This window comes from Haemaphysalis longicornis, unplaced genomic scaffold (assembly GCF_048455015.1).
Source record: "Haemaphysalis longicornis isolate Haplotype H1 unplaced genomic scaffold, Haemaphysalis longicornis Haplotype H1 scaffold_1, whole genome shotgun sequence".
Lineage (NCBI taxonomy): Eukaryota > Metazoa > Arthropoda > Arachnida > Ixodida > Ixodidae > Haemaphysalis > Haemaphysalis longicornis.
Genome location: NW_027526203.1, coordinates 1,102,012 through 1,127,151, shown reverse-complemented (window position 1 = coordinate 1,127,151; position 25,140 = coordinate 1,102,012). Strand labels below are relative to the sequence as shown.

At 47.0% G+C, this 25,140-nt stretch overlaps 1 protein-coding gene across 1 annotated transcript in view; it reads right to left on the bottom strand.

The window, feature by feature from the left end:
* The window catches only part of LOC144174886 (dynein heavy chain, cytoplasmic-like), a 408,801-nt gene that overhangs the window by 295,520 nt on the left and 88,141 nt on the right, over nucleotides 1-25,140 (bottom strand). The window contains exons 15-16 of the mRNA XM_077703850.1: nucleotides 14,576-14,811; nucleotides 2,933-3,005 (exon numbers count right to left, since the gene is read on the bottom strand). Of these exons, the coding sequence (XP_077559976.1) occupies nucleotides 2,933-3,005; nucleotides 14,576-14,811 (309 nt within the window). The remainder of the gene's footprint in view (nucleotides 1-2,932; nucleotides 3,006-14,575; nucleotides 14,812-25,140) is intronic.

Genomic DNA, 25,140 nt, shown 5'->3' with positions numbered 1-25,140 from the left:
ATTTGAGCGTCTGCGGGGACGGAGAGGGCATTCATGCACTGTGTAGGCCTCGGCTAGTGAATGCTACGATTCCAAGCCGTCCTGGGAGGCTTACCTTATGCATTTTACAGCCGACAACATGGCAGAAGCGCGGTACGATGATTACTGAGATATTGAGAATGCCCATCCAACAACGCCATCGGTTGTGTTTTACAGAACCGAAACCGAAACTTGTTTGATTGCTAACCTTGGGTATCGTCCAATCATGGTGCCCCCTCCTCTCAACATCACAGCCTTAGTTGGTGCGGCCGCCGCAAACCGCGCATGGTAGTTTTTCTTCTTTCGCGCTTTGTAAAATAATTACCGATTTGTCAACCGGATAAACGATGAAAAGTGTGCTAATTTGAGCCGGTCTACGCAGTGCAAGCAGAAACGGGAGCTTGACAAATTCACTTCAGTGTCCCTTTAAGGGGGGACGTGGCTTTCAAAATCAACTTTTTTTCTTTGTGGATTTTGATGAAAATTGGCACAGCAACTGGAAATGCTTCTGTGATAACACCGTAAAAATTTCAAGGTAATATTTTGATAACTTTTTTATTTACTAAATTTTCTTTCTGTTCCACTTGTACCGAGCTTAAGCGACTTATAAAACATGATAGAAAACTTGTTCGGAGTGCTTTGCATTCTCAAATGAATGGACGAGGTCGTGACAGTTTTAGAATTTTTTTTTACAACACAATGTCTTTTAGTTTTCATTTTTTTTTAGAATTTAATGTGCAACAGGCATGTCGACTGTGAACAAATATTTGAATAAAAAAATCACAAAAGTAAATCTGGAAAACCAAGAGTGTCACGACGTGAACTGTTCAAGGAATGTAATGCAAGAAACGGAATCAAAATAGACCCAGCGGTCACGAAGAAATCCCTGGAACAAGCGACACAGGTGGCAAAAGAACTGTTTTGAGAAAACCGCTTTCGAAGTTGCAACATAGGTTTCACTTATCAAAAGTCCTCACGGTTTTAGCCATTTCATGTCCTTTTGAACATGGGGCTTCTGGAAGGCCTTGCCTTGAAATTGGAGTGCCTTTTACAGCCTTTCTCTTTCCCGAAAACAATTTTCAGCTCCTCTGTGAAGAGTACATGGCCCAGTTAGCAGACCAAACGGAGGGGGAGATGGCTTTCAATGCAAAGTAGGTTAGCTGGTTGGCTGTATCGCACTGGACAACTTCCCTTTGCAGTGTTGTCCCAATGGCAACAAGTGCAGAATTTTTCTACTTAAATTTGAAAATTTCTGGCTTCTTCAATGTTTTATTACTTTGCCTGGGGCAGCAACTTAGTACTCATCCGTGCAGGTGTTCATTGCCAAAAGTTTGCATTCCACAAGGATGCAAATGAGCTACATTGAAGCTTGGTATAATATTGTGCATAACTCCAACTTTGATGGAAGGGGTTTTCACTACTTTCAACGTTCAAGGCATGCAATATTTTTCGCAGCACAGTCAGTATGCCCTAAGCCATAAATTATATGCATTGGTATCAATAATTTTCCTAAAAAATCACTGTTAAATGCTGCGGCAGTACGGTAAATTTTGAACGCAGAGAACATATTTTTATTCTTATATTCCAACTCAAACCTGTTTGCATGATTTTTACAAGTGCACGGGAAACGTTGCGCAAGAAAAGCAATTTGGCTTGCGCGCATCACAGCACACGCTTACCGCGACGCATCGTACTTTTATTATCCCTTATATGGCTTGTCAGGTCGCTTTCAAGATTAAATCTAACGTCGCAGGCATTAATTACAACTACTGGCGTTCAATAGTAACCGGTTGCACAGACATGTGATGCTTCTATGCGCGTCGGCTATGCCGTGCACGCCGCAGCATTTGACGCGTCGACCGTTTCTTTCCCAAGGCTAGCGATAGCAAGCCCACAATCAAAACACAGCAATAACTAAGCGTGTAAACATCGCAAATCCGACTAAAAGTTCACTTCACGAACCGGTATCGCAAGCGCGCACACCGCGTCACCCTCCGGGGTCTGGCGACGGTAGAGTCACGCGCACCACGAAGCGTTCGATGACCTCCACCGTTCGAGCCACACAACTTCCCGTAATCTGGCTCGTGATCTGAGGCCTTCCCGTCACGATAACGTCCTTGTTGAATTCCACACACTGAACAGAAACTTGGCCGAGCGAAGCAGCGAAAATGAACTCGCACCGCCCACGCTAGCAGTTCAGGCGGCCACCATCTTGCATTTCGCCGCGACACCCAATCAAGAGGGCCGTCTTAGCACGCCCCGACCGGAGGACGAATAGCGGTCCAGTATCTATTTCTAGCTTCGTTTGTGCATCGTTTCTTTTCTGCCGTTCGTGTGTTTGTGAATGAACGAAGATAAAAGAGACGAGCGGAACCGGAAAGACGAACGCTCTGCCAATATAACGATATGAAAACGGCCGCGACCGGTGGCACCGTTGCAAAGATACAGCGCTCTGAAAATTGCCATTTTTTCGCCCTTTTGCGCTGATAGTTTGTCACCGCGCCTGGGAAAACTATTTTTTATGCCACTTTGCAACGCTTTCCAGCGTAAAAACTTTGCAGACGCACAGAATAGGAAACATAGAAGCTGAATATGTGGCGTTCTAAAAAACGATCTTTTGGTCATTTTTCTGAAGTTGAAAGCCGCGTCCCCCCTTTCTGGGTCGTGACAAGCTTTTTTTGTCACTAGGTGCAGTCAGCGTAAAAAAAAAAAGAAAAGAAAAACGACAGCCCCACTCTTTTGCTTTATACCCAAATCTTGGAAGAGCGGGTGAATTCGTACTTGCACTAATGCAAGTGGCACCAGCAGAAGCTGTTAATATGAAAGGCCGCCCTTCTGGTACATAATATTAAGTAAGCAAGGCTGGAACCCGCCAGTTCCTCTACTCTGGCTGCAGCTTTATCAGGCTACTAACCTTGCCATAGTCAATGACGACGGGCCCAATCTTCTTGCGAACGTCAGTGGTGTCAAAGGTGGTGCGGGACTTCCTGCAAGGCGAAAAAAGTGAACATGCGCTCAATGGACAAAGAACACAATGGAGGACGCTGGCCAAAAAAACCCAAGCTGGACTATTTGGGACAGCAAGCACTCAACTCTACCGAGTAATGATATTCAAATTGTGGGAAACCCAGAGTCCTGGCACTTTCCCCCATTCCTCGCCACCCACCACCTAGGCGAGGGGGGAAGGCTCCCTCTCTCCCCTCAGTGGCTGCGTCTCTTCCGTCGCAGCACAGACATGACGCGGCGGTGGCGCGGCGGTCATTCTTCTCGTGACCGGCTGTCGGGAGCCCCCGAGGGCCGGTCTGGGGGCGCGGGACGAAGCAAGGGTCTCTTGGGGTTCGAGCGAGCGACCACGACAGACATGAGTACCGGAGCTCTGGCTTTCCCCTTCCTTTGTCTGCCACCACTGCGCCCTCCTCCTGATCTTCGCCGGTCGGCTGGGTCAGGACGAGCAATGAGTTGACCACGTTACTGGTGTAGCTCCAATAAATGCGAGTTTGGCCGTTTCGTTGTGTCTTGTGTGTTCCTTGCTGTTCTCTGCCGCTACACTGGCCGGCGGTCAGACGAGCTAGCCTTGCGGCCGAGTCTCAAGGGTCGACCTTGGTCGCCGTAAGTACCCTGGTCCCCACAAAGCCAAAACAAACCACCATTTCAACTTTCGCACCCACCGCTCAGAGGAGTTACAGGACAGGTCTACACAGCTGGATGAAAGAGCCGTCAGGCAGCTGTGCGATCAGTTTGACATCAGTGATAAATAAAAGTTAGAGTTAAGTGACAGCAAAGTGAGTTTACATCGGAATCATTTGCATTTAATCTTCGGCTGGCACTTTATTGCCACAAGCCATAGAATTAATACAAAAACTTGGATAATGCTAGAGATGAAATCATGCTGGAAAATTTAGAACATTGCTGCCAAACGTCAACCAAGGACCCTGATAAAATCTAAGCTTCTATGCATGGTAACTAAATGACCCTTGGTTATGTGCATACTTCAGCTATTACCATGTTCTCTTCATTAACTGCAAGAAAAGTGTTACGGCCTAAAATCATATACACAGTGCATTTTTTGCAGCGCTCGAACTGGCACACCATATACTTCTTTAAAGGCCAACGCAACGAAAATTTACCAGCCCTAAATCCTGCTTCAACGTGTGGTATGCACCACTAAAGTCTGTGGTGTCCTAATTTTAAACTCCACCAAGACGCAGTTTTTTTATTAAAGTCGTTCAAAAACACGCCACTTCAGCGGACGCAGCCCCTAGCGTAGTGTCTCCACAACTTGTCGCCACTGCGGCAAACTTCCGGATGTGACGTGCCAGTCAGGAATCCCTTGCGGCTGTCGCCTATGGTGAGCGAGTACGGCAGTAGCACCACGGCCGATTCCGTGGTCGCGACGGCGGCAGCAGGCTCTCGATCGACTCGACGAGCATGCGAAACGCGTGTACGGCCTATGTGAGGTGATACGCTATTGGCAAGGCTGGTCGGTGCATCGGCGTGCGAACGACTACGGCAACTATGCGCCACACTGCAAGCTCGCGGCCGGGCGTCTCTACGAGTACGCAATACGCAGAACGGCCGACGCGAGACGATATGCTGTTGTCGCGGCCAGTCGGGGCGTGAACGAGTACGGCAGATTGCTGTGCGGCCCACTGCACGATCGGCTGGTTGACTCTTCGAGCGCGAGTACACCCATGCGAGGTGATACGCTGTTGTCACTGTTACCGCGCCGATCGGGGCACGAACAAGTACAGCACACGGCGCACTGCACGGAATCGATTTAGTTCAAACAACTTTGTCAAAAAACAAATAAATACGAGCGGCTGTTGGCAACATTTCTCTTGCCAGTTGGAAAAAAAGAACATAAAAAAGGGAGCCACATTTCGCAGCATTGAGCCTCAGAAAAGGTCTTCACGACAAGTGAAGACACTGCAGTGCTTTCGTCACTGCATGCAGGGGTGAGACAGCTAAATCAGTTTTGGGAGCAGTTTTTGGAGCAGCAAAATTTCGATTTTGGAGCAGATGAACCTTGATTTGGAGCAGAAGAACGACGTTAATTATGTCACCTTAGGAGCCTAAAAAATCAAATTTTAAAGTTTTTTCTACCGGTGCATCACAAGGTACGAACTGCACTACCTTTTTACAAACCATTTTTTTTTACTTCTTGGGCTCTGTGCATAGATAGCATGGAGTGCCATCGAAGATATCGAATTCAAAAACTAAGCAATCGTAAGGCATTTTAATTATCATGTGGATGCCGAAATTATTATTTTTGTAATCCCATACTCGGCCTTAAGCACAAGAGTAGAGAGAGAGAGAGAAAAGGACTTTATTTACAGTAGCCCTGCTCCAGGGGGATCACCGCACAGGGTTCCGCCCTGGTCGTGAAGGCAAGAGCTGGAGCACTATCTAGCCCCCGGAGCGTGACCGGGCGGGGCACGAGGGACGACCCGGCCATCACTAGGACGTTCGGCGCCCGTCTCGGCCCGCCGCTGTCTGCTCAGGGCTGTCACCAGCAGCTGGACCACCGTTCGTTGTTCGAGAAGGTTCGTGGACACCAACCCAGAGTTTATCCTCTCGGGTAGAGTCTGTGGGTACCCTCGACGTTCGTGTTCATTACACCCCCACAACACATGTGGCAGATCTGCCAGCACTGCACAACACACACTGCACGTTGCCGACGCGTAATGTCCGGGCCGCACATGTCTCGCCAGCACGGGAGTAAGCACTGTGCCTGTCTGAAGCCTACGAAGATGGACTTCTTCTTCTCTGGAGAGACGGTGATGCGGCCGAGCCATGCTTCGACGCTGCTCTCTGTACCATACGAGCAAGTCACTATAATTAGTGATTGGGCAGGGATCTGTCGCCGGAAGTTGTCGAGACGGCGGAGTGCCGGCTGCACGGTGCGTGAGCTCGCGTGCAGTCGAGTCTGCCTCTTCGTTCCGGTTAGGCCTGCCGCCTACTGTGGCGCCCATGTGTGCTGGAAACCATCTGATGTAGATTTTCGGGCCAGCGACAGCGGTGGCTGATGACCTACTTCCTCCAGGTAGTAGGGCTCGCGCCGTCTGACCGACAGAGCCCAGGCAAAACTTGCACAAAGCGAGGGTCACTGACAGTCGTCGCACCCCACCAGCCCTCCCATTTCGATCCTCAAGGTACTTGTTCCCTACGATTGTAATTCGAGTAACGTTGGTATGTTCAGCCAACTTTCTCTTGGCAATAAATTTCACTTCAGATAGATAAACCATTATTACTAGCGTGCAATAATAGCTCGTCCTGCTATCAGACACTGCTTGAACATTTTGCGGCGATGTAGCCTGCACCGCCACTTCGGCAGTGTCGATCGCCCCATTCCTGCGGCTCGCTATCTCGCTGTCACAGGCAGCAATAACTCGGCGTTTTATAACACTGCAATGAGCCCGAAATATCATTTCAAGCACGCAGCGCTCCTCACACTCAAGGCTGAAACATGGCGAATTCGGGGGCACCACATTGTTTTTGATGAATTCCCGTCTTTCGAGTCGCGCAACTTCCCGCAACAACTCAGACTAAATGCAAACCCAGCCACCCCCATAACCAAAACCACGCCAGAAATCAGCGAAGAGCACTCTTCCTGAACCCCGAGCCACTGCTTCGCCAGGCGGCCACGTTTTCCAATATTCACCACACCAAGATGGCGGCGCCCAGTAATGTCGTTCCGGAGATACGGCGCTCCGAAAATTGCTGTTTTTTCATCAACTTGCAAAAGCAATTTGTCGCCTCCGTACACATAAGTATTTTTTCTGCAGCAGGGGTGGAAGCAGGGTCTAGCTTTTTGGAGCAGGCACGGGAGCAGCAAGTCTTATTTTGAAGCAGCTTTGGAGCAGCAAAAATCCCATTTTGGAGCAGGTTTGGAGCAGTTTAGGGGGTATTTCGGAGCACTTTTGGAGCACACTGACTGCTTTAAATAATGCGGCTGAGCACACTTTTAAGAGCAACTAATCCAACAACTGCATGAAAAATAGAATTGGGCAGAATTATTTAGCAGGAGCGCAATAAATCAAATAGGAGCTAGCAACTTGATATTACCCTTTACTCGGGACTGAAACCTGCTTTTTGCCAATTCCTTTAAATGTAGCGACTTTTTGGCTTTTATTTGTATAATAATCAACACTATGTTACTAACGGTGACTGCTTTTTTTTTTTTGGTAAAGTAGTTTCGAGATAAAACGATCGCGTGCAGTGCGCCGCCCCGCTGCCGCCATCGCCGCAACCGCGAAATCAGGCGTCGCGAACGTGCCCTACCCGCGCAGCACTCGCCGAGCGCGCATCGTCTCCATCGATAGGCCCCAACACGAAGACGGGCGTCGTACAATATGATGCCGTATTCGTAGCAAGCTGCCGCCGCCGCGTCGACCGAGAAGGCAGGCATTATAGGGACCGGGCGGCCGTTGTATGGCACCACCGTCGTTTCAGCGAACAGCGCCGCCCGTGGCGAACCGCTCATCAGTGGAATGCCGGTGGCGGTCAGCGCAGCGTTGTTGTGCATGGCTTTCTGTCGTTTTTCTGCGATGCGGCTGGCAAAGCGAACGTAACACCACGTGCATTTTCGGATCGGTAAATCTTGAGTGTGGATGTGACGTTTACGAGGGATGTGTGTTATTTACGCCCATACTCAGTATTTACAAATAGCAGACGACGCTCATTGCGCCAAGCTGGAAGTCAAGCTGGAAGTGAAAGTTCGTTGCTTCATGCAATTTTTTCATGACTGCACGCAGTTTCACGAATCCAGGAGTATATTGCCACTAAGTGCTCCCACAAAGCCGGTGTGTGCAACCGAACTAGGAATGCTGCGGCGCTGGCCTTTGGCAGTTGATGACGAAACGGCGCCAACGTCGTGCACAAGCGAAAGACAAAGTTGGAGAGTGTCTTCGAAGATTTACCTCAAAACAGAAATTGTGATGGACGACGCTTCCGTATCTTCATTACCTACGGTTGAAACGTGTTTAATTTCACAGAAATGCTCTTACTACAGTAATCGGGAATCATTGATAGAATAAATACCGCATGATAGTAGAATGTTATTGCTTGTCGTGGAGAAGCATTGCTTTACAAGAATTGCAATGGTTGCTGGCTAGTTGGTAAATGGTTTTTCAAAAACCAATTCCTGCGTGGCTGAAGGACCCAAGACAGGAGGGTGCCCGAAACCTGTACTCAGCTTCACAACTGAATGCTGCGGTCGGTTTACAAGCTGCCACCTACGCTTGAAAAATCATGCACACCTCCGTCTAACGACGATGATGGTTTATCGCAAAGCTCTGTCGTATGGGTTTCCCTGGTTGCCTTCTGGATTTAAACTTTGACTAGTTAAGCGTCGAATTTGACCAGCAGGCAGTTTGGTCTTTTGATCGCAGCGTCTTTGACTTTGACCATTTCCCATTCGATTTCGCACGAAGAAAGCTTTGTGTTCAACCATAATAATCATTAGACGGAGGGCTAGATGATTTTGCTGTTTAATTTTGAACTTCCATACCCCCTCTCCAAATCAACTTTTTCCAGCGTGTCGGAAATGTGTCTATGGTGGAGGACTCGGGCTCATGCACCCATTTGAGGCAACTAATCGCGCGTTTTTGGTGTCTTCACCAGGCATTACACGATTTTTTTAGGTACTCTGTAAAGAATACTTAAGCAATAAAAAACACCGGCTGATGTTAACACTGCCACATTTTTTAACTATCGGTGCCAGCCTTTATTCTACGCAGGTTGTAAAACGGGAAGGGGAGGAGGGATGGTTTGTAGCTTGGGCTGTTGAGTTGGTGAATAACTTTGGCTCTTGATAAAATGACCACCACAAACATGGGATTTCCCATCGGCTTTCAGGCTCCCATGCTGTCACAGTGTCGTTCACCAAAACCGAAGGTACAAAGCTCACGGTTACAGAAAGTGTAAACTACTGCAACATTTCTACGGCTACACGGTAGTCCATCTCGTATGCAGATGCCTTTCTATTTAAAGCACACGTATCGAGGTATCCCAGAGCTAAGGCTGGGGTGGAAACCGTAGTCATTGAAACCAGTGAAAATAATTTAAAGTGGTAGAAATGAATTCTAATATTGCAATAGTTTTATTCCTATTCAGATCGCGCAGAGCCAGGCGCAGAGCGCTGCAAAAAGCGCTCATGTCAATGTAGTCCTTCCCCAACCTTACAAGCATCCAATAAGTTTGAGTAGCCGTGAGTGCATTTAAGAAGAAAATAATACTAATAATAGTAGTTTTATTCGTACTCAGAATGGGTGGAGCCAAGCGCAGATCGCTGCAAAAAAGCGCTCATGCCATTGCAGCCGATACCCAACTTTAGACGCGTCCGACAAGTTTACGTAGTCATTACTGCATCTAAGAACCCAACACATCTGTTTAGACTTCGTTTCATCTCACATGTCTGCTCACAACGCCACCAAAACATACAAAGCACCGAAGCAAACACGACAAAAACAACGGGAGGCTGTGTAGTTCAATGCACCGGCTCATTCCACTGAGGAGGGGAGTGCCGAGTGGTGGCGCCACCCGTCCAGCTGCCCGGTCCCTATAGGCAGGCAGCGAACAAAGACGGCGATTTCACGACGCCTCATTTCGTGGTAGACGCGAAGGTGAAAGCGAGCACGGCATCCCATCAAGACGCCCGCTTTCGCGGTCGAGTCGGGCCTCGTCGGCGCGCGAACGAGTACGGCGGCTGTGTGGCACGCTGCACGCAACTGTTTTAGCTCCACACCACTTCTTTTATTAAAGCAGCGCGAAAAATTCGGCTTCAAAGGAACTTCTGATGCAAAAGGGCCGTTATTAACAGCGGAGCTGTGGTTACTGGTCGTAAGTTCGGGGTTCGTGGGCGCCGAAAATTCCCACCGAGGAACCCTAACGCGCTCGTATCCCGCAGCTCTCGACCTGACTCGACAGCGGAGAGGAAAGTGATAGCGGCCACCGCAACACTAGAGGAGCGTGCGCATGCACTCAGTATCGTAGAAGAGCTCTTCGCGCGGAAGCTCGCGTCGTCGTGCGCATGCGCTCAGTATCGTACAATACATAGAGATAATATACGCGCGCAGCAGCTTCGTTCTCGGTTCGTGCAGGTCCCGAAAATTAGAATTAAATCACCAAAAACTACTGTGCGAAGGATGTGCGAAGGGGTCGTTCGTCTTACTTCGAGCAGCTGCAAATTCTAGAGGCCATGCCTCAAGTTATAACACTAGATAACTGTTCAAAGTACTTTTACTCATGCTGGTGACAGCCTTCCGGGAAAGCCGCGGCGATAACAATGTTGCGATAAACTCCACGAGGGAACCACGAGTGCACTAAACTGCCGTGGCTATGGATGCAGCGTAGATGCGGCTGCGTCTATTATGATAGATAGATATGATAGATATACTGCTACCGTTCCCTTTTAAACGGGTGATCGACAAGAAATCCGGCGCTCCGGAAAGCCCAACGTTTATAGAACCGGAAAGCCAGCGCTCAGTGTTGCCCGGACGACGACAAGACTCGGCTAAACTTGGCGTTTGTTTGCTCTCAATGGACAATAATCGCACAAATTGCCGTTTCTGCGCAGCTTGGCGCAGCAGGGCAAATTGGCGCACAATGGCGCAATTGGTGCAGCAGTTCCACCCCTGCTGCAGGAATTTGCAATGGTTTTCGATGGGAAACTTTAAAAATGCACAAAATATTTGAACATGTGCAACCCGACATTGTCATTTTTGAAAAACTGTCTCGGGGACAATTTTATGCCGTTTTTTTATTGAATGATCAATCAATTAAACCTTTACAAACAGCATGACCTTGGGGGTGCTGGAAAATTATGCCACCAGTAAGCATTTTCCCCACTAAAACTCACGGGAGCGTTAAAATCTTTGGCTCTCGGGCTGTTTTGGAGCAGTTTGGCGCAATTTTTGCAATTTTCAAGCTTTTGGAGCAGCATGGCGCAAGAAAACGAATTTGTATCAAAACTGTGCAATATGCGCAGCTGTCTCACCCCTGTGCATGGCATAATTATCTAAAGATTTGGCACGGGCACCCTGCTAACAGGAACAAAACTGCCCGTGTAAACAAAAATAATAAAACTGTATTTGAACTTTGATAACATGCGCTGAAACCGAATTCTTACACGCTAGCTGGCATGTTTCGTCGCTTCCCTCCCACGGTAGCTTTTTTTTTTTTTTTCTCTCACAAACGAGAAAAGTGCTGCTATCGCCACCTGTGTGAATAGTACTCAAGTCTGCTTCGATTCGAAGTGGCCTCTGCTGCGGACATTGTGTTTCCTGCTTGTTGAAAGTGGTACCAACGTACTCGTGAAGTGCAGCGCTACACGTACGTGCCAATTGTGACTTTAAACGACCCCTCTGGGGACAGTTATTGCCCTCTTTTTTGAGTGGTGACGAGTGACGCCGCCATGAAAACCTTCAATTGGCCAGGAAGGCCTCTCAGATGCACTAAATCAAAGGGCAAAGGTCTTTGAGGTTGTCCCCAAGCAAGGACAGCAAGGACTATGCTGCTGGTGCAGTTTGAAAAATATAGAAGTCTTCGTAAACTTTAAGCGCCGTTTTCTCAAAAGTGCGTTTTACAAGTTCTTCGTTGCTCATGGAAAGGATAACTTGGGCACCACTGGGTGGATTTTGACACTGTCTGTTTTATTTCAATCCTTGAAGAGTTCTGCAGGGTATGACATTCTCGGATTTTCATTTTAGGGCCTAGTTATTTTTTATGTGACATTTACAGCTGAGTCAGCTTATACTACTGGGTACAGGTGAAAATAATGTTCTCAAAAAAATGAAGGGTGTAAAAAAAATTCGAAGAATGTCATACCCTGTAGTGTTCTTTTGACTACAATTAAAAAGAATTCTGAACTTCCTACCATATGTCAATACCTTGCTAGGCTTTCCACGAGCGGGCAACATGTACACCTCTGTAACACAAAAACTACTGAAGGTATCATCCTGAAATTTCAAATTTCACCATTTGGAGTGTTTTTCAATGCACCTACCAAATTTCATTACTTTATGTCAAAAATAAAAAAGTCTGCTCCGATCCCCACCTCCCCCCGTAACCGGCATTCCTCCCCTGCCACGAGCCGGTGAGGTATTTCTCAAGCTCCTAGCAAACGCCGCCTACACACCCCGCACATAATCCGAAAATGGCTCTCACGCAATCTGCCTCTCAAATGTACATTCTGCAATACCCTCACATATGCAGACCTCAACCATCTCCTTCAGGATTGCTCCTTCTCGCAACATTGCTCAGACATCATATCTTTCCACGCGCCCACAAGAAGCACCCCAGAAGACTATCATACTATGGAGAAACCTCTACTGCAAAAAATAGGGCTGTTTGCTATCAAAAGTTGCCTAGCACGGGCAGTGTAGCTAAGGTCGACTCTGGTCCTTGCAAGCTGCCACGTCCCTGTAAAAGACGCTGCATTCCCCTCCCCTACTCCCCTTCCTCTTCCCTAAACTGGCCTTTGGCCATCCTTACCAATAAAGGTGCTACCACTACTACTCTCACAAACACAGGATGGTTCAATCAACACAGGAAATATTAGCTGTGCCGGTGCCCATCTAGCGCTCAACGCTGCCTTTTTTGTACCTATTTCCTAGCTCCCAGCTTCGCCACGACGGCTCGCGATGCCTGTGTTTTCGTTTTACCGGACGACTATAGGCGCACCTCACAGCGAAGCAATAATGGTTGCACGAACTTCCCAACCCCTTTTCACACATGTTCTATATGTTTGAAGAAACAGACGACCCAAAATACATCGAATGCACGCTGACTTCTCACAGGCAGCCGTGGGAGAATCCGCCGGCTGCGCCCACTCGATTCCTGAGTGTAACGTCACTTCCGGCCGTGCATAGTGGCCGCCCTTTTTTTCTCCAGTTTCAGTTCACTAAGAGCGATTTTGATCTTCGCTTACGATGCAGCGACGCATATTTGGGCTTCCAAATTTTGCAGGTAGCAACTTCTAAGGTAATACTATCGGAAAATAGTGCATTTAAGGAGCCGAAAATTTTGTTGCAGTTGGCCTTTAACTGTAAAATATCATGTCGCCAGATTGCCCTGAACTGCATTTAGACTTCGATGAGTCTAATTTGGCCAGTGATGGACTGAATGCTTTCCAAGAAAGTATGGTTCTTACAGGGTTCGTACAGGCTTCAGAAGTAAAAATTCAAGGGTTTTCAAGGACTTTCAAGGACCAGAAAACACATTTTCAAGGTTCCCATCTAATGTTTTCTCTTGGATTATTTAAAATGTTTTCAAAGGTTTTTTATTGCACAATACCTAAGCACATTAGTGTACATTTAGATAGGCACTAACGGGTTCGTGAATGCTCCCCAGCTTTTTTTTATTTCATGGTTGGTATTTAGAGGTTTTTCTTTTTCATGGTGTTTTGCTCAGGCTGTTTGATTTCAAAACTTGGTTAATGTTGCCTGCATCGCCTTTGTCAGCAAGAGTTCCAGCTGAAACTAAATCAGCAAGTGTTGCTGCAAGGCCGGAAGAACTATGTACACGTCCACCATTTGCACGTCAGAGCAAACACAGATGGAGCATATGAGGCACAGCACACATGCAATGAGCGACCGTCCACAGTCTAGATGGAAGATGCAAGATAGAGAACAGAAGCCAGCTTTCACTGGATTGTATTGTGACATGGATTGGATTCGAAGTGCCTGCTCTCAATGTTGCCTCGTAATAATGAAAATCCACAATACACTAAAACTTGATTGTTACAATGTTTCTTTACATTTGTTTACACCTAAAATCCAAGACAAACGCTTTAAATTCTTGTAAAAAGACAGGGCCATTGGTTCTCTCCAGAAAAATCAAGGGTTTTCAAGGACCATTTAAAAATTCCAGGACTTTCCAGGCCTTGAAATTTACACTTCTAAATTTAAGGGTTTTCAAGGTTTTCAAGGACCTGTGCGAACCCTGTTCTTAGCTGAGCGCTGTTTCGGGCATCCTCATATGAAAAGGAATCCCCCGAAAATTCAAGGCGCAACACTCTTTCTTCAAAGCATTCTCTAAAGTATTGCAGCCTCCGTCTTGTCCAGTTTTTGTTACACGTCTTTGCTGGCATGGCCTATGCTTGAAATCGAATGCACTTTCTTACTGAGCCTCTCCTTTAACCTCACCCAATGCTTTTCCTCCACCTTTCAGCCTCCCGCAATAACTCATTTCCTCAGTGGGGTGCAGCTTCCAAAAACACCACTACATTACGTCCCCCTTTCAAAGGTGGAGGAGACAAGAGAAATGTTTTGCCGGCCCACGTTCACCAGGGTTATAAGGACGCGCCACAACCAGACCTGTAGCACAGATAGGTTGCCGGGCAAGACCCTGAACATAGCACAAATGGCACCGGTGGCTGCAAGAAGGCACCTACTTTTCGTGCTCGATCTTTAAGACTGCCTGGCAGCAGTAGCGTCAAAAGAACAACATTCCTAATGCCCTGCAAAAATGGGCTTGCTCCCTATGCAGCAGCAACGGGTAAAGTTCTGCGTGGACGAACGTCCACTGGATAGATGGATGGCAAGGAAGGGCTGCTCACTTGATCTCGACGAGGGTGTTCATCCAGAGGCTGATGTTGTCACCCAGGCGGTTGTATAGCATGTCCTGCTGCAGGTCCCACAGGGCCTGGTAGCGCAGCCATTCGTCCACGTACGCCCGCACCTGCCGCATGATGTCTTCCACGCAGCCGTAGCATTTCTCCATCACATTGGTGCCGTCCTCCATCACTGGCAGCAGGCTGCGGTACGTCGGGGTCTCCGCCCGCTCAAGGCCCACCTGTTATTCACAGGGAGGGGGGCACGCACGTCATTCACACTACCCACACATGGCACGCGCAACCGACTTACACATGGACTACTTACTGCGACGATTCTTGCCGGAATTGCAGCCTGTTTAAAAGGAACACAACACAAAGCTGAACAAACGTGAAAGACACAAATCGGCCACCAGAGTGCTGGCTCCTGTAGGAGCTCATGAGATTCTAAGCTGATACTTTCTTTCAGAATGCAAGCTGCAAGAGTCAGCCTAGAGCTGAAAATTGATAATAAAATGTGCCCAGTACTCATTCACACCCAGACAATGGCACGCAGTTAGCGCCACCTGGAGGCTCCGCTAAAGATGAAGTATTGTAGGCAATACTACACACAGCCATATCAACCATAACAAAACCAACAAGCAGCCATTTTGATCATGCTTGCTCAGGGTTCCGTATTGACCTGGCAGTACAAGTTCGCCTTTGAACAAAAAGTTATGCTGGCGGCCAAGAGCACAACAAACTTCCAGGCAAGGTGACAACTCAGCACTGAATGGTCCACATTGGAGGGGATCTTGAGACAAGCCTACAATGACATCCCCGAACGCTTGACCGTAGCTTGTTCAAGAAGTGCACCATTGCAAATGCACTTGACAGCATAGAATATGGTGGTGTGTACTCTGCGAGTGACAGCTACAAGGAGGATAGTAACAACAAAGCCAGCAACAACAATGTTGAGGGAATCAAAGCAAGTTTGTGGCTCATAAATGCATTTTAGTTTGCCGTCTGCTGTCGTCCTTGGGTATTCTGGTCAGCTTACATTACAAAAAATTATTTTCTGGACTTCCAAAATTTAAGGGACCAGCACGGAATAGGGAATGCCTAGATTTGGGTAAACACGGTAAACAGCCATTCACATGTTGTGGAGCTTACAAACAGCAGTGTGCAAACAAGCAGAACTTTTTCTTACAACACCGCAGCTGTGTTTCTTGAAGCTCAACAGGCTGAATGCTTGCATAAAACACGTTGCAAAGGGGCCTTAACAGCCAAAATGCCTTTCTCATCAGCAGATCTCACAATCAGATTCGAGGTGCAGACTAAGCTTACAGGTGACGCACGACTAGTTTTTCAGGATTCAAAAATTACAAATAATGTGCCCAAAAGTTGGCTTTGCCATAAGGCACATGCACCCCCTTTCCCCCCCCCCCCCCTTCACACACACGCATGAACACAAAGGCATGCACAAACACTCTGGCCCAGCTTCACTGCATGGCAGTGCCCTTGCACTGGCTTTTTCTTACAACGCTGCAGCTGTGTGAAGAAGCCGAACAGGCTAAACCCCTGCGTAAAACACGTTGCAAAGGGGCTCTCGGCCTAAAGCCAAAATGCTTTTTAAAGGGACAGACAACCGATTTTTGTCGAGTATATATTCTCTATCCCAAATGAAAGGGCATCACTTAAAGCCCCTAGACGAGAAACGGTTTTGCTGATAACGCCCTAGAATTTTTTAAATCGAATTTTTTAGATCTACGAGGCGTATGTGTCCTTCCCAAAAATAATGCTGGCAACCATGACATAGAGTAGCTCGGCAACATACTTTTGTCTGTATGCGAAATGAAAAACGATATTTAAAAACTTTTCTCCAGCTAAAAAAGTTTGAATCGCAGGCTTTCCTGTTCCTTTGTGTGCGTTTTTAATGCAACGGTCTATTTTGCACGAATGCGCCATCTTTTGGGATAGACGATAGGTAGAATCTGGCTTCACGTTGTAGAGGCGGGAAGTTCGATTCTCCCCGGGCACGACGTTTTTTTTTTTTTCTTCTTCTTTTTTTTTTTTTTTTTTTTTTTTAAGCTGCCGTTGGCGTATTTCGAAACTGAAATCAATTATTTTGGCAGAGCAAACGCCCCTGACTCAGGCAGAATCGTCAAAGCTCCTTCACGGGGTCTGTTTACTGAACGCTGCCGTTGATTCTGGGCATGGAGGCTCAGTTAGCCACACTGAGAACAACCTTGCAGCGGCGGGCGGTGTGTGTTTAAAATTTTCAAAATAATGTTTAGAAATACATATACAATTTAACCTTGTACAAATACTTGTGTTAAAAGGTTTTCAATATGTAAATAAACGTTTCAGCAGTTACAGTAGCTGCTGGGTTTGCAGGTCACGTGACAGGGACACATATTGTAGTGTCAAGTTTCGACACTACGAACCGCCACCCTTCCGATTTCAGGAAGTTTGCTGCCGAATTAAAATTATTTCCGCCAATTTCTTTAGAAATTGCTTGTGGTTACCGGGCTAAATAAAACGCCGGCTTTCATTTGGGATAGAGAACATATACGCGACAAAAATCGGTTGTCTGTCCCTTTAAGTGCAGAGCACTTCAGGCACTCGCCTTGTCGTCCTAGCTCACTCGCTGGAACCAAGCATATCGCCACGGCATTACGATGTAGCCTGTCACGGTCCCTTCGCCGCGGCAAAACCCAGAGGCTTCAAACGTCAAGAGGGGCTGTGCCAGGACATACGTAGCGCGAGCTAAGGTTCAGCTGGTTATTAGATTTCCTGGCTGTCTAGGATTAGCTGATTATCATGCTTACTGCTGCTTATCATCCAATCCAATCCTAAAACCAATCCAAGCCAAGCCAAGCCAATCCAATCCAATCCTCACGCATTCACAGCACTATGGTCCCTAGAAATAATTGCTAGTCTGCCGTCCCCACACCTCTACCGGGTGGCGTGTCCACGCCGCTGATGCACACACGGCACTGCGCAGAGGGCACTGCGAGCAATCGGAGCGCCGGAGCGGTCGGAGCGAGAGCAGCTGCCGGCCGGCCTGTGCCGCACGCTATTGCTACGGTGAGTGCTACTGCCAGTTAGAGTGGTGAAATTTAACGGCTCGCGGTACATCAGTTCACAATTGAAGCTGCGATTGTACTACTACACGACCCTTTAATTTCGAATCGGGCTACGGAGCCTATTTGCGGCCACTGACCTTCACGAGTGAGACTGAAGGGTGAAACCACAGCAAAGAGTAGCCATTTCGCTACCGCCGCTGGAACCATTATTTCACACAATGTTGAGACAGTGAGATCACGTTCAAAGAGAGCCCGGTGGCACCAGGTGCAGTGGTTGTTCTAATTAATCGTGAAAACTTTTGGGTTATCCCCGAACGTCATGCATTGAACGTGGTCGGCATGTAGCTGGCCAGGCTAGCTCGCGGAAAAAAAAAAGCCGAAGTGAAATGTTTTCCCCCAAAAAAGAACACGTTCTTAAGTACTTCGAGCCCAGCCAACCCCCCCGCCCTTTTGGGGAGGGAGGGGAGGGAGGGGTTTCAGCAGGAGGGAGGGGTAAAGCAAGGCATTAGGTCATTGAATTAAGTAAGCCTCAAGAACTTTTCTTCTTAATTTCAAACAGCCGCAAATAAAATGATTGGCCATAACACAAATATTCTCCCTCGTTGCTTTCCCCGCGTGCGCCTCACAATTCACCAAGAGTATGCGGGCGATCAAAAAAAAAAAAAAGGCTCTGTGTAATGAATATTGCAAGCGCAGTTACTGTTTGGCAGCCTGATTCTATTAAAAATAAGTTTCGCATGCCCGTCAATTACGTTATCGAATTTTCCACATCGTGGAATTCACAAAAATTACAGCCACGCAAAATAAAAGGGTTTAATACTATGTCAGTTTCTGTCTGTTCACTATAAATGCCAAAAAACATCGTATGCATGCGTACACACGTAATATTTTTATTCAGCTATAACATTTAACTTATATTCCTAACTGAGGAGGCAGCGAAAACGTGCGATTGGGCTTAATTAATTAACGATGCGAATTCATCAGATCTTGTTCAAGCTTAAAATTGAATCGCAAACAGAAAAGCTAGGATGGTTCCAAAGGGCCACAAAAGAATTTGCGGAACGCCCACACACCCCACAAATATTTTCACGCGTTTACGTATCCATGGCAGTGTACGTACGGCGGGGGTAAACACAAAAATGCTTCTTTGCTAGGTAACAAGTCGAAATTCCGCATAATGTGTCCAGCTAGCAAAAGACTCCGTGCCGACAGAGTTTCCGATGTCCCCGAGTATGTGCAGAAATCTTTTCCCCGGAAGAGGATGTAGAGGACAGAGCGCAGCGACACAATTTCGTGTTTCCTCTTTCGTTCATATTACGCGAAAACGCACTCCCATCAATTCATGCTTCGGTAAAAAAAAGTATTCGTATCATAGGTCCCAATTTATTTGGCTAATGTGTTGTGTACACAGAAACGAAGAGATTTACCTTCCCTAGGCGCAAAAAAGACACGGAGGAAGGACTGAAGTAAGGCAAGCACAAACAGGTGAAGATGAATCTAAACCAACTCGCCCAGTTATCTGTCCTGATGATGAAACCAAGAGAGGACGAAAACGCAGTTAAAATCGGCTGAAACCGCCCACACCTACGAAAGCAGCATGCGGAGCGCCGTCCACTGCACTGCTCCCCGCGCCGGCACTGGCCGGCCGCACTCCGATTGCCTGCAGCACCGCCGCTGCATGCATCACGGAGGAGCCCCCTTCGCGACCGCCGGACGGCAGACTAGCAAATCTTTCTAGGGACCATAGCAGCACAGCTCTCCAGGAGCTATGCGAAACTGGTCAACCTCAGCCAGTGAGCTAATCTAATCAAATCCAATCCAAGTAATGCTGTTGTTCGCGGCATACCCCAGAGGCTTCGAAAACCAAGCGGTTTATATAGTCATAAGCGTTCGAAACTCTTGAAACACTGGCGCTTGTCATACATCTTCCCGTTGTTTAGCGCAAAGAAAACAATAGGTGCATTTGAGGAAAAATATACGTAGTTAACCGGCAGCGCCCGCGTTCCTTTAGTTAAGGACGCCCGTGGGGTTGGGTTTTAAGATATTAAACGCAAAATGTGGCAGTGCAACTCCGGCGCATGCTGGAAGAAAAGCACAAAGAGAACAGAACTTCCGCTGGCGCAGTTTCAGGCAGGGGGCGCGCGAGCACTGCGAAGGCGGTAAACTTGAATTGCATGGGGTGGTAGCAGTAAGCGGATAACGGCGGTACAGCCCATTATGGCAAATCACTGCTCTGCACTTCCGACAGCTTTTACACTGAGTGGAACGGCTTTAATTTTTCATCAGCAGAGGTCACAAAAAATTTCTGGGCTACCAATTACCCTCAAAACCTGCTAAACACTGCTCCCATGAAATATTTCCGATTCCCCGTCAGCTAGCCATAGAAGTCAATGCTACAAAATCTTCACCACAACATACCCTTTGTATAGTTTGTTTTCACTTCAACGAAATTTTCGCTCAGTTGGGCTGGGTTTGAACATTCATTTTAAAATAAAATATGTGCAACACCAGCCATCTTCACTTTTTATGCATTCACGGCGCACCAAAAACATGCGCCCCCCCCATCTGCCCAGCGAAAACATAGATGGACGCCATTGTTTGCTGGTGATGATGTGGCTGACCATCTTTACAAGAGGAGCTAATCTGTATCAATTATAAATCACGCAAATGAGCACTGCTGGCACTGTGTTGTGATGCATGCATTGTGAGCAGCTGTCAGTTTTCCTTCAATCATTCTTCTAATTCAAAAGCGAAAATAATGATTGTTTAGTCTTGAACCCACATCATCCTATCCCTATAGGGACCGGGCAGCTGAACAGGTGGCGTGTTGGGTTCGTGTTGGTGGCGTGTTGGGCAGCTGAACAGCAGACTAGATGCAGTAACGGCGGCGTAAACTTGGACGCTTCTAAAGTTAGGTCTGGGCTACAATGACATGAGTGCTTTTTGCAGCGATCTACGCTTGGCTCCACCTGATCCGAGCACGAATAAAGCCCTAACCACATGGACGCGAAATCACACGTCGCGTGAGCATCGGCGTCTTTTGGCGGCAACACGTGGACACGCAGGAGAGGGCAAGTAACCGCATGAGACCAACGAAGTTGCGCGCCAGTCGCTGCGTCAGCGGGCGTTACTGGACACGTATGCCATCCAGTTGAAGTCGTTTATAAGTAGTTATTGTCGATTCTTGAACTGCAATTATAAAGACCCTAGCTTAGACAAAAAAAAAATCCCTTGGAGTTTTTATTCATTGGAAAGCATGTTGGCAGGCAAATATTGAAATTTTGCAAAATGCATCTCGAACCAGCACGGTCAAATCTGAACAAATAAGATAGGATGATAAACGAAAACACACTTCGCACAACTGCTTTACTTGCTACTTGATTTAACCTTCATGTTATGTAACCACAGCACGTTCATGAATTCAAAGTGTAAGCAAGACAAATTTCAGCACTGCCTTGATACTGAGGTTACCGTTGAATGTCATTCGTAGGTTAAAAGGCAAGGTACTCTGGCACCCACCCTACCTGTACCCTGTAAAAAAAAAACTGAAAAAAAAAAAACTGATGAGGACTGGCTTTGCCAGGATTCGAACCACGAACTTTCAAAACAGTAGTCCGGCCCTCAACCGCTCAACCACGCCAGGAGACAAGGCAGGCTCGAAAAATTCGGTATACAGCTGAACCTCGTTATAAGAGACACTGATGTAAGAGACAAATGGGTATAAGAGACACTATTCACCCACATGGTTGGCTACCCTATCTTTCCCATTAAATCGACCTCTTTTATAACAGACATTGGATGTAGAATATTGGTTATAAGGGACAAGTCATCCTTGAAGTTTAATCAATAATCGCGCTTCTAATAGACCTTTTAAGTTCAGATGCAGTGCCACCAGTCACTAATTGCAGTTGCTTCCATTGTGGAAACACAGGTAGACAATAGGCACCTGCAGTCGCTATTATAATTTCAGTAAACACAAAGTGGTTCAGTCAGCTACGAAATGACAATGAGAAGCCCTGCCAATGGAAATGCAACTGACAGAAGTGGTTGAAGCTTACTGCCATCCATTGCCATTGGATGGAGCGCGATCACACATGCGGGCTCTCCCACTCGCGTAGCTCCTAATCAAGAAGCACTGCAGACGTTGAGTCCTGCAAGCGTAATGAATAGCCTGAGCACACAGCGGAAGAAGCTGTGCGCTCTGGCTATTCATCAGGCTTGTGAACTCAACATCTACGATTCATCTTCCACAAACAAGAAAAGGAAAAAAAGCTTGTAGACTCGGTTGTAAAAAACAGTGTAAATACAGTCATGAAGCAAACAAAGTTTCATAAATTCTGGGGCAAAACATTAATTAGAATGAATCTTTTGAAACATGCTGTAGTGTTCTTTTGAGCTTATTTTAGTCATACGGTGCCCACATTGAACTAGGGTCTGACCAGTAAGTGAAAACATGGTTCCCTGCTTATAAGAGACATCTCGTATAAGAGACAGAAACTGCTCTTTGGTACGTGTCTCTTATAAAGGGGTTCAACTGTAGTACTAACTGAGGATGCCCACGAATAGTGTCGGGTGTGCTTTGTTTTTGTCGTATTTGAGAGATTCGAGCAGTGTTAACGCTTGTTTCTTGCGCACCGATATTGGAGCTGAAAACAATAATGCTAGTGCTACAAACGATGTAACCACAGCTCCCTCATTTGAGTCAAGAAAAGCTATCGCACATCCCCGGTCTCCACTGCGCAAGTCACGGTAGCTATGAATGGAATGGAATGCGCCGCTAGAATTCTGGCGTTGATAACGCTTGCTCATCACGCACCGATCTTGCAGACAAGCCACATTACGCTAATACTGGAAGCAATGTAGCCAGAGCTCCCTTATTTGAGTCAAGAAAAGCTATCGCACATCCCCGGTCTCCCCGATGAAAGCCGAATAAGCCACAAATGGATGAGCGCTTGCGAACAGAAATAGCTTGCAATTTGTCTCAAGGCAACCGATTGCCGCAAGTTAAAAAGAAATTGATTGTCTTCTGCTGAAAGGAATGACCCCAAACCTCGAGAAGGACAGGAAACCCGGACGCTGCCACCCGCTTTCCGATGCTCTCTCGCGCTGCATCGACGCCGATATCTGGCGAGCGTAGACATCGGCGTCGCTCGGGCGTCAGCTGGCGTCGCCATGTATTTTTGGCGACACGCGCTGACGCGTCGACGCGGGACGACGTCGACACGTGAAAACGCCAAAAGTACGCTGCATGTGGTTGGGCCTTTATACTACCATTATAAGCATTTATTTCTTCTTAAATGCACAGCTACGTAAACTATTGGACGCTTTTAAGGTTGGTAACAGGCTACATTGACATTAGGGCTTTTTGCGGCGCTCTGCGCCTGGCTCTGCGCTATCTGAGCAGGAATAGAACTACAGTTGAACCTCGTTATAAGAGACATGGATGTAAGAGACAAATGGGTATAAGAGACACAATTCACCCACATGGTTGGCTGCCCTATCTTTCCCATTAAATTGACCTCTTTTATAACAGACATCGGATGTAGAAGACAGTTGGTTATAAGGGACACGTCATCCTTGAACTTTAATCAATAATATCACTTGTAACAGACATTTGAACTTCAGATGCAGTGCCACCAGTCACTAATTGCAGTTGCTTCCATTGTGGAAACACAGCTGGACGACAGATGCCTGCAGCAGCTATTTATTATAACTTAAGCAAACACAGTGGCTCAGTCAGCTATGAAATGACGATGAGAAGCCCTGCCAAAAGAAATGCAACTTACAGAAGTGGTTGAAGCTTACTGCCATCCATTATAGTGCGACCACACATGCAGGCTCTCCCACTCGCGTAACTCCCAATCAAGAAGCATCGCAGATGTTGAGTCCTGCAAGCGTAATGAATAGCCTGAGCACACAGCAGAAGAAGCTGTGCGCACTGGCTATTCATCAGGCTTGTGAACTCAATATCTATGATTCATCTTCCACAAACAGGGAAAAGAAAAAAAGCTTGTAGAATCGGTTGTAAAAAACAGTGTAAAGTCATGAAGCAAACAAAGATTCAGAACTTTTTCATAAATTCTGGGGGCCAAACATAAATTAGAATGAATCTTTTGCAACATGCTGTGGCGTTTTTTGAGCTTGTTTTAGTCATACGGTGCCCACATTGAACTAGGGTCTGGTTAGTAAGTGAAAACATGGTTCCCTGCTTATAAGAGACATCTCGTATAAGAGACAGAAACTGCTCCCCGGTACGTGTCTCTTATAAAGGGGTTCAACTGTATTACTGTGAGTATTCATTTCTACCCCTTTAAATTATCGTCACTGGTTTCAATGACTATGGTTGCTACACCAGCCTTAACGGTGGGATACCTCAATCCGTGTGCTTTGAAGAGAAAGGCACTACCGTACGAGATCGATTACTGTGTGGCCTTGGAAACGTCGTGGCACTTTATACTTTCTGTAACCATTGAGTGACAGCATGGGTGCCTGAGAGCTGAAGCGGAACTCCCACGTTTGTAGTGGTCATTTTATCAAGAGCCAAAGTTATTCAACCACCCAACAGCCCAAGCTACGAACCATTCCACCACCCCTTCCAATTTTACCTCCTGAGTGGAGTAAAGGTTGGTACCGATATCTAAAAAAATGTGGCAGTGTTAACTTCAGCCCATATTTGTTATTGCTTAAGTAGTCTTGACCGAGTACCTAAAAAATTGTGTAATGCCTTGTGAAGAAACCAAAAACGCGCGACTAGTTGCCGCAAATAGGTGTGCGTCAACCTGAGTCCTCCAGCACAGACACAGACTTGGAGAGGGGTAATGGAAGTGCAAAATTAACCGTTTCAGGGTCACGGACGTACATGTACGTCCTCCGCATACACCTTCAAAATGGTCAATAACGTACATGTACGTCATCGCTTGTACGTTTAAAAAGCACGCCTTTTGCGCCAACTTCTTTTGCTTGGCATGTGCTGCCACACTGCGGAAATACGTCAAATTATTTTCTTGCGCCGATGGCTCTTTTTATTTTTATGATTTACTTCAACGGCGCGCCGCCTATCGCTTGCGCGCGCATCCGGTAACGAGGGGGTGCGCTGGGTATCGCCCACCTAAGGCCCCTTACGCCCACCGGGCGCCTCTCGCTTCTTGCACTTGCCACAGACTAAGGGCGCCTGCGAAACTGATAAGGCTCTTTTCTCCTTTTTTTGTGTTTTTTAGGAGCGATGTGCCGTCTATGGCTCGCACATCCGGCTGCGCGCGCGTGCGGGCGCAGCGGCTGGTTTTGGTATCATCCTCCGGGCGGGTTCCCGCTTTTTGCGCCCGCGAAACTGATGTTATCTGATTTCGATTCACTCAAAAGGTGCCGGCATGTTACTCTCTCGTTTTTATTTAGAATTTTTCTTGTGTTGAGTAAACCACATGTATGTAACACCACAAACGATTTTTTGTCACTTTATGGTCACCTTAAAAAATTACGATAATTTTTTCTCGAAATAGATTCATC